The sequence below is a fragment of the Geospiza fortis genome, unplaced genomic scaffold (assembly GCF_000277835.1).
Source record: "Geospiza fortis unplaced genomic scaffold, GeoFor_1.0 scaffold78, whole genome shotgun sequence".
NCBI classification, from domain to species: domain Eukaryota; kingdom Metazoa; phylum Chordata; class Aves; order Passeriformes; family Thraupidae; genus Geospiza; species Geospiza fortis.
In genome coordinates, this window is record NW_005054339.1 from 3,363,595 (window position 1) to 3,374,120 (window position 10,526).

General features: G+C 38.6%; 1 protein-coding gene across 1 annotated transcript in view; it reads right to left on the reverse strand.

The window, feature by feature from the left end:
* Nucleotides 1–9,646, reverse strand: part of TKT (transketolase) — an 18,906-nt gene extending 9,260 nt beyond the window's left edge. The window contains exons 1-9 of the mRNA XM_005422438.3: nt 9,628–9,646; nt 7,747–7,864; nt 6,275–6,388; nt 5,534–5,631; nt 3,663–3,854; nt 2,731–2,849; nt 1,655–1,848; nt 954–1,118; nt 183–339 (exon numbers count right to left, since the gene is read on the reverse strand). Coding sequence (XP_005422495.1) covers nt 183–339; nt 954–1,118; nt 1,655–1,848; nt 2,731–2,849; nt 3,663–3,854; nt 5,534–5,631; nt 6,275–6,388; nt 7,747–7,830 — 1,123 coding nt within the window. The 5' untranslated portion in view covers nt 7,831–7,864; nt 9,628–9,646. The remainder of the gene's footprint in view (nt 1–182; nt 340–953; nt 1,119–1,654; nt 1,849–2,730; nt 2,850–3,662; nt 3,855–5,533; nt 5,632–6,274; nt 6,389–7,746; nt 7,865–9,627) is intronic.
* Between the last annotated feature and the right edge of the window lie 880 nt (nt 9,647–10,526).

Consider the following 10,526-nt stretch of genomic DNA (forward strand, 5'->3'; position numbering starts at 1 on the left):
CAAGCTGATGACAGCTTGAAATTTTTCTCATTCTTTCTAAATACAACAGAAATGGACTTGTAAATAGAACTTCCTGCTATCCCTGCTGCCACAGTTGCACCACCCCAGCTAGAGCACAGCTTGCCTGCACAGAGCAGGATCCATCTGGCTGCCAGACACCCATCAGGGAGTGGCTCCCTTACCGATGGAGACGCCACAGTGGGAGCCGCAGAGGTTGATGTTGCTGTCGGAGATGGCGGCCATGCGGATCTGGTCGAACGCCCGCGAGAAGAAGGTGGCAAAAGTGCTGGCAAAAGCAACGGTCCTGTCACGAGTGGCACAGCCAACTGCAATGCTCACCTGAAATTGGACATTGGATAAGAACAGTGAATTCCTCATTTATCAGCAGTTTCCAGGACATCATCTGTGGCACTTCTTGCCCTAAAACTTTAGCAAGAAGCTCTCAATGCAGATTAAAAATCTCTGTTTAGTCCTGCTTCTAATTGCTGGCATTTCCAGAAAGGAAAGGAGGCACCTCACCCTCCCAGTATCTATTCTCCTGCATCTCCTCTGCTTCATGCTTCAACTGCTAGCTGTTATGGTTGACTCTTACTGGTAGCTTCTTTTCTTTATCTGCTTAAAGCAGCCATTCAAAGATTTTTAAGACTTATCCCTCTCTTTCTTCTCCTGGATCAAAGGCTTAGGTTCTCAGTCCAATGTACATGGTCTTGCTATCTCCAGAAGACAAAAATCATCATTAGTAAGAGGGAATGGATTTACCTGTGTTATTTGGACTGGTATTTACTAAAAGGGCCCTTCTTTAGCAAAGTAGAAATTAGAACAAGGTTCCTAAATTAGTTTTTGCTACAATTATCTCTCATTTATTTGAAAAACAAGTATTAGACCCCCACTGTAAGGGGACTCACACTTGAGGGATCATACTGATCTTTCAATAAAGCCAAGGGAGCAGTTACCATGTTCTGCTCAGCAATGTAGCACTCAATGTAGCGACTGGGATGCTCCTTCTTGAAGAGCTCAGAGAAGGTGGAGTTCTTTGTGTCGCCATCCAGGGCAATCACTCGATCGTTGGCATGGCCCAGTTTTGCAAGCGCAACCCCGTAAGCCTTGCGGGTGGCCCACTGCAAAAGGAAAACACACCAGGGCTCCTGTAACTTGTTGCTTACTAGAGGCTTCTTTTTCTTCCTGTTTTATTGTTTTCAAATGATAGCAGTATCAAAAGTACATATGAGTACAGTGACACACAGAAGAGTAAACAAACCCACAACGAAGCATTAGAAAATACACCTGTGCTGAAATGGGCAACTCCCCACTGATCTGGCTAGGAAATGTTTAAAACCTTGCTTTCCAATCAGAAATTCACTGAACCTCAAGGAGTTTCTTCAATTTCAAAGGCACACAAAATAGTTTAGAAAATTGTTAATGATCATGAAATGAAGAAGAGTGATTTGAATCTCCATATTTTAATATATTTATATACCCTTTCGATAGCCAGTAAGTTGACTGTCTGTGTCACACCACAGAAATAGGTGTCTGCCTGCTGAGAAGAGGTGGGTAGTTGCAATTGGGTCAAGGCACAACACACAACTTCCTGCCATCCTGTTAAACAGTCTCACACTTTGAAATATCTGACCATCAGTGAAAAAGAAGGGAATACCTTTTCTCCCACTTTGTAAGTTGGTGGAGATGGCATCTTAATGTTTCTAATATTTACTATAGGTGCATCTTCTTCTGGAAGGGCTGGAGAAAGCTTTTTCTTGTTCTGGATTCTGTCATCTATTTCCTGAATGACTTGTTCAGCCATATTTTTTGGAAGGGGCTTTCCATGCCAGCTTTCCTTATCTTCAACACCTGTGTATTTAAAGTCACATTACAAGTAAGAAAAGTATAAAAACAATTTAGGTTTTTAGCTGCAGATTTTACCCAGATGAAAGTGCAATGGAGTATTACAGTCCAGTATTTTCTTTCAAGGAAGAAATTCCTTGAACAATTACAGTAGTATTCAACTGCATTGAGACAGACATATTTAAACAAATAGGAGGAATTTTACATAATCAAATTTCATATATTCCAAACTTGTGACAAAATCCCAGCACTTTCTACTGAAATGATTTGTAAATTTGCCCCTAACAGACCTCAGTGTGGCAGGAAGTGACCAGTAAATCAGCATTAACATTTCCCATGAAATTTCAACAGTTCTGTTTAAACAAACTCAGATAAGTTTGAAACAACAGTTAACCAAGGTGTCCAATTCAAACAAGATCTGATATTTTACAGCTTTATTTTAATAGCTTCTGATGACTCTTATCTGTGCACCCAGCACTAACAGCCAAATCACCTCTCTGGCTGATACACTTTTCCTTCAGTCACTGCAAATAATGAACTTTGCTTGCTTACTCAATGAAAAGGAATGGTATTCACTGCTGTTATTAATATTTATCTGGTCTGAAAGGCAAGCTCAGAGTGCTGCTAAAAGCTGTGGCTAAAGGGAATCATGGCAACCCTTGACACACTGAGTATGCATTTGCTCCATCCCATGGATAGAACACTCCATAGCTGGCATATGTCCCACTTGATAGGACCAAACCAATTTTCTCAGCAGTAATGTTGCTGACAGGTACAGAAGGTCAAAGACCTTCTGCAGCTGTTGCTCAGATGTGCAGCTACCTGTACTGCAGCACTAGGTGTACATTATATCTACGTGTGTGTGCAAAGCAAGAATTGTTTTATTACCTGATATGCCTTTGCCTTTAAAAGTCTTTGCAATGATGGCTGTTGGCTGATGTTTGGCCTGGCCAAAGGCTTTGCAAAGCTCCTCCACACTGTGTCCATCCACAATGATGGCATGCCAGCTAAGAACACAAACAGATCAACTGTTTCTAAAGGGTTTTAGCATGTGACACTCTCTGGTAGTCAGCAATAACAATAACAAATACTAACTTCATTCCAGTGCAGTGTCTTTTTAAGAGACCCAAAGTATGCCAGAAACATGAACTAGCATTTATTTGAATCCATAAAAAATAGCACAGCTGCTTTTTTATAATGCAAAATGAGTCACAGGGAGATCAACAACTATGAGCAAAATTCACAGCCCACAGATAACTAAGTTATCCTACATTTCTTCAGACATAATGGCCATTTTTAATCACAAGAGCAAATCAAACATCTAGAAATAAGATGAAAACTGTGACAATAGACGTTGATTAAAAAAACCCGAAACAGCCAGGCATAATTTGGTTTCTATTGTATCTGACAATTTTTTTAGCATGGACTCTGCATCTGCATAGAAATATGAAACTAAATGAAAGCCAATACACAAAAAATTCTTTTACTTTCCAAACTGATTTTTTCTGATCTACTTGCTATAATAGGACATCTGGTCACAGTTATAAAATCTGCATTTGATGTGTTAAAAACAGTTTTAAGACCCTTGACAGATTTATCTGTGCAAGCAGTCCTTATTTTTCCTCAAAACCAACAAATTTTGCCACTTTCAATATTCCGGCTGCAGCCCTAAAGTCGACCAATATCAGGCATTATGAAAGACCCTCTTCCTTACTGATGGAATCCTTTAGAGCTGAAAGCTCATTTGAACAATTCTGAGAAGCAAACAGAACATACATTTTCAAATGAGAGATTATCCTGAGCTTCTCCCACTCACATACCCAAAGGCCTCGCAGCGTTTCTGGTAGATTTCAACGTGATGCTGCAGAGGAGCAGGGTCACTTTGTCCAAGACGATTAATATCAAATATAGCAACAAGATTATCAAGCTTGTAAAAGCCAGCAAAGGCCATTGCCTCCCAAACAGAGCCTTCAGATAACTCTCCATCTCCAAGCAGACAGTACACTCGATAGCTAGAAGAAATTAAAAATGAAAATAAATTAGGTTTGATTTGTGAGCACTATTAAATCAAAACTCCTCCAATAATTCATAGTAAGAATTCACTTCATTTTTCTATCCCAAACTCAATTACCATTGTTCAATGCATTCACCTCGGCTAAAGTTACATAACCTTAGACAAATCAAATTCAAATAGTTATGAGCCGTTACACTTTAGAAAAATAAGATGAAAAATACTGCACTCCTTTCCAAACCTTTGTCTCAAAAAAATCAAGTCTTAAGCCTCCCACTGCAAGGCTTGACTGAACAAGCCCATTGAACACTGTCACTATGACTCAGCAAGATCCTGAACAATGCAGGGACAGTTACCTCTGCTTCCTCCTTCCTCCCATATACCCTCTGGAAGGACAACAACAGGAATTAATTTCAGGAAACTCTAAATTGTAGATGAGCTCAGCTATGGTTTAAAGCATACTGCATAACAAATTCAGAGTTCAGTAAAAAGATAACCAACATTAAATGACTTTGTAGACTATTTCTCCAACCACTGAAGCCCTTTATTTAGGTAAAACTCAGTTAGCAGGAGTACTGTCTCATCTCTACCAAATTCAGCCACAGCATTTGTCTTTTACTACCACTCTTCTTCTGGACAACAAAACTTTGTAAATGTTTATTACCCACTAAAATGAAAAAAAAAGAATAGTAAATTATCATTCAAATATATAATTTCAAATATATAATTTCAAATATATAATTTCAAATATATAATTTCAAATATATAATTTTAAAACAAAATAATTGAGATTACTGTCAGTGATATTTTTTTTACTCAACATGAAGCTATAAGAGACTTTTGATCTGATTCCTACCTGCCTTCAGCTAAATGTGAACTCCTTGCACTTAAGCTGCTCCCCAGTGCTGCACGCAAGACCACCTTTTCCTTTTGTCATGTAAGCACTAGTTAGATTTTTTCCACACGTAGCATCTGCTAAACTCAATTAAAATCAGCAAGTCATCTTTCACAGAAATGATTTCAAGCTAGTGAAGTGTAGGACACATTAACTGGGCAGCCTATGCTTGGATGTACTAGAACTGTCAAATAAAATATATCAACCACATCAGGCTATTTTCCTCCTCATACAGATTTGCCTTTAGACATCTTCTTTTCTTGTGCACAAAACAAATGGCAGGAGCAGTCATTTTTGTCTCTGTGGAGTTGAGTGCCTTTCTGATAACATTTTGGAGCCCTACTTTATGATTCAATTATGCTATTATTGACCATAACTGTTCCTTATCCAGTGTTCTCCATTATTTGTCATCTGACTTTGAACAGACCTCTCCAGCTTGCACTTTCCTTCTAAAGGGACACATCCAGTCTCAAAATGGATATCAGTTACTCTCTGGAAGTTAGAGGCTCCTCCAACAACTCCCTGTCTTCTCTGTGCAGGAACATCAGCTTGCAATGCTGTCGGGTCACAAAAGAAACACACATATGCACTAATTGTTGCTAATCTTTAAACCCTTGGTAGTTTCACTGGCAACATCTTTGTAATTATCTATCATTTAAAACCTGAATTTGAAATCAGATTTGGGATTGAATAAAGGAGAATGAATTTATCTATCTATCTATCTAATTTTAACAAAATTTTCCCATTGAATGCCTATAAATCATGAAGTATGAAAATGGAATTACCTGGCTCTGTCAAAGAATTTGCCAGTGTATGCCATTCCACAAGCAGCACCAAGACCCTGCCCAAGGGATCCAGTAGCCACATCAGTGAAGGCTTGTCTCTGAGAATAAAAAGATGATTGTTTTATAGTTAAATAATAGAGGAAGTAATTTTCAGTGCTAGAAGATGGTTCAACATACACCAAAATGCAGCTTCTCAGCCATAACAGTGTGCAAGTCCCTCTAAATCTTGAACCCCTGATTTCCCTGCATTGCAATTTCCTTCATGTTGACTGTCACAAGCTAACTGGGCACTCTGAGAGAGAATGGAATTTCTCAGCTATGCTTCAGATGGCAACAGTTAAGAATTGATGATTTTGTGTAAAAAAGAACCAATTGAAACAACTGGCTGGGAATGGAAAGACCAATGAGATGGCCAAACTGGGTGTAAACTCTTGAAATACCTCAAAGCTGCTTAAAGGGCAAGTGAAGCCTGGATGGAACTTTACCTAAACATTTATGAAATGGAAAATGCTCCCATGCAGGGCTGTAGGGGAACTTTACTACTACCATAAAGACCATTTCTATATGCTCATTCAAATACAATTCAAATTCAATTTGAATAAATTGAATGCCATAAATGCCATCATCCTTCTTAGAAGTCTGTCTTTGCTGTACTGAACAGCTGGCAACCAAAATCACTGTGAAATACACACTTGTTGTTTCACAGGAAGCACTTTCGTATCAAAGATTATGAGCACTCACTGGCACTGGGTGTCCTTCTAGGACAGAATCAATTTTCCTCAAGTTCAGTAATTCTGCTTCTTGTAGAAAGCCAGCCTCTGCCCAAACAGAATACAAAATTGGTGCTGCATGACCCTAGAGAGAAACAGAAATTGTAAACAAAACACAAATTTCACAGTTCTTAACTATCAGGACAAAACTCTACAAAGCTGACAGATCCTGAAATCAGATTCTTGTGCCCATCAGGAAGGCATGGAGTTATTAACCATTTTTACAATGCACACATCCACACTGATGCTTGTTTCCAAGCTCCCCGTGCCCCTGCTTACAGCACCCCAGCAGGATGAGCAGTGTTCTCTCACTAGAACTTCCTTCAATATGAATGTACTCAGGGCTGAATGCAGTGAGTGACAACAGGAGAAGTTTTAAGCTTTGTACACTCAGACCTTTGTGGAGCAGTTATCTTCCACTCCTGGAGTCATCAGGAGTCAAAAGAGCACACAGAGGTTTGAAGCCATTTAGCAACTCTGGACAGAAACATTGATTAATTAGAGAGCTAAAGTAAACATGAGGAAGTGACTCTCAGTGTTTCACCACCTCAGCATCAACTGCTTTGAATTCTCACTCAGTTCCTTCTTTCAGAGTGGCCACCAGACTGGGCAACAGTTACATCCAGCACAAGGACATTCACCATGGGCTCCACAGCACTACTGTGAGCCACCACTTGAGGAATTTGGACTCAAAGATGGAATGTGCATCACTGGAACACTTCGTCTGCCATGTTTTACATCTTTTGCCATGTTTTATGTTTTCTGAAGGCCTCTCACCTGCCTTTGTGCCATATGAACAATATATCCCTGTGATTTGCAAGGACACAATGTAAAAGGGGACAGAAACACTAACAGGCAGCACAGACTGGGGTTTAAGTGTTTTCTGACCCACAGTGGCTTCAGATGTAACAGTGACTTTAGTACCATACTGGCACAGTAGGAGTGCAAACTGCAAACTACTCACTAACCTGCCCTGTTTCATGTAATGCTCCCTGAGAAGCTGGCAGGAATTACTGCCCACTGTGACATGGCTGCAGGCAGAACAGCAGGGCTGCATTTAACAAGAGAGCACAAAAGCCAACTGCAACTGCCTCATTAGAAAAATAAAATAGACCTTATTGCATCCTGATAGATTGTATAGACAATATAATATTTATTATTTAACATTACAACAACTTAACATAGTGGAGTTAAGACTTATCAGGACACATTACAAAGACCCTTTTTAAACTGTTTTTAAGTTATGTTGTAACTTAATTCAGCCAGTTTCTTTCTTTCTGAAGCGGACAAATTCCAGGCTCTCAAATATTTCCAAGAGACTTCTCTGCAGATGTAAGTGTATGTAAACACAAGTCAAAGAAGACAAGTCAATTAAATCTATAGAAAGACAGCTCTTAGCTAGCAGACTGTAACAGGACAGCAAACCAGTAATTATTTATTTACCTTTGAAAGGACAAACCGGTCGTTGCTGGCGTTTCTGGGGTCTTGCACTTTGTACCTCATGGTATGGAAAAACAGCACAGACATAATCTCTGCTGCACTGCAACATGATGTAGGGTGGCTACAAGTCAAGAAGACCCAAGATTACCACTTGTGTTACTGTTTGCTTAGGACCACGTCTTTAAAGTATCACTTCATCAGACTCCAACTCCTCAGCATTAAAATACACAAACCTGAAGTGTTTGATATCCCACCCTGTGCTGTTCCCCCAGTGCCAATCAAATACTTTGAGACAAAGGGAGCCTCTGATCTGGCTGAAAAGGGTGTTCAAGCAAGACCCTGCTGGCAGCTCAAGGACTAGTTTTTTAGAGGTCTACCTTCTCCATGCCAAGGACCACCACCTGAAGGGGTGGCTGAAGCACACAGGCTGTGTCAGCCTGGGCCTGAAATCAGACTCCACTGATTTATCTGGTGGCAGAAATTCACACCAATGCAAAGGAAACATGGACAGCTTTCCACAGAACTGGAGCCACTAGCTGAGTGGAGAAATTGAAAGCATGGCATCAGGGCTTGTTCAGGCTCTGATGAACATACAGGGATTGGTAATGCAAGATTAACTTCTGCAGAGAGTTCTGGAACATTTATAATAGTATAACTTAGGAACCATTTCATTGTACCACATTAGAGTTGACAGAATAAGAATTCTGATTTTTAAAGAGGACATTAAATAATGCAATTCTTGTTTCATCTTCTACTGAAACTGGATATGGAAATTTACTGTCTCCAGTAAACACCCAGATACATGTTGTAAAATACTAAATTGCTTAATCTTTGGCTAAGAGGGGAACTAACATTTTCTACATTTACATCTTTATACATTTGAAATATTGTATGAGTTGGTTTATCAAACATTTAAAAATATCTGGTGTAGTCTCTCCCATTGAATTGTCTGGGATAACAGCACATGAATTCATACTCAACTATAACTTGCCTTAGGAATACACAGGCCCATTTCACAGGCAACTGTGCCATAAAGTACCTAGTGAATATAAAGTTATGTGAAGAGGTTATGCAAGTAGCAAATATGGAGTAATTCCATGACAAGATATATATTTCATTAGAAGTGCAATAGAAGGGCACAGAATTACTTTTATTTATCTAGATTACTGTAATTTACATAATAATCACTGTAGTTCTTATGCACCTGGAATGGGTGGCACCGTTTGACCACTTGGGGGTACCAGCCTTGGCTTTTCACTTGCCATAAAGCTTAAAAAGGGTAAGGAGGCTCCTTAAAAATCTTTATTGAGTATGGAAAATAGCATTTTTCAGATTTTACTGATGTAAACATAATTCTTGACATCAGCCATTGCTACTGAAGTACAGGAAAGTAGATGATGAATAGTAAGGAGGTTGAAAAAGCAGTTTCTTCTCATTTCCTCTTCTACCCACATTTACTTTTCATCTTTAGCAGGCTATTCTTCAAATATTTGATCCTCCTTGTAAAACAGGATAAACTGACTATGGAAGTGTCACTTTTGTTTCCTACATGTACATTTACCATGCATGTTAGGATTAGACAACACTTTCACTAGAACTTTAACCAGAATATTTTCTTTTGATAGTAATAAACCTTCCCACCCAACATCACCAACATAACTGTAATAAGAGAATAAAAACATGCAAAACACTAGCAAAATTCAAATTATTGTTAGTGTCCATCCCTTAGTAAGTACTCACACACAGGGAACCAAGAGAATTAGCTTTAAACCATGGTTCAAACATATTAGTAAATATTTATGGATTTGAGTTAATCAATAAGCCTTACATGCTTGTTTAAAGCTTTCATTCCTTTAATTTTATTAACTTTATACTTAACCATACTTCTATGAACTCCTGGTCTTGATTAAAAAAGTTTTAAACCACCTAAAATGGTAGCATGTGGAAATAAAAAAAAAGTAGAAAAATTTAATAAATTACCTGAAAATTGGAAAAACATCTGTTAAAGCTACAGGTTAATTAAATTAATTTCTACTATCAGAAATAAAAAAAACTCTGAACTTTGAAATACAGTCCTTTGGTAGGAAACCAAACCAAAGTACACTAGAACACCAAAATCCTGGATCCACACAAAAATAAAAAGGGTAAAATGATTGCTCCAAATTAGTTTTGTAGGGGTTTCTTATAACTGTGAATCAATTGATATTTGTTCCATCTACATTTCAAAGGATAGCAGTGGAAAGCTAAAATGGAACATTGAGTCAAAACCAAAAAAACTGAAGAAAAAAATCATCTGCAACAAGTGATCACATCACATATTATGAAACTTAACTGCCTCTTAAGAAACTCTTGCAACTTCCACTTTTAAGAATGTATCCATCCTGCTTTAGGAAGCCAAGACACTGTTTCAAAACTGCAGCAATTTATCATCAGCTGCAGCAGACACTCTACCCATTTCAATGGGAATGTGTGCACTACTTATCTAAAAGAAAAAGCTCTTCCACACCCCAAAGCAAGTATGCTCAATCTTTACAACTAAACGAATCAAATTTTTTGCCCACGTAAGTAATTTTGAGCACAAATTTTTTTTTCCAGTTCACTGAATTTTTCCACTCCAGCTGATGAAATACTCAAAGTGATGTGTTTGAGCAACTTCAGGATCAGACTGAGTTAGGTCTTGTCCAGGCAAAGACTGTACTTTCTTGAACAGAAGGTAAAAGAAGTAAAGACTGCAAGAACTGGTGTGACATATCTACCACACCACCATTTGTGTTGCAATACAT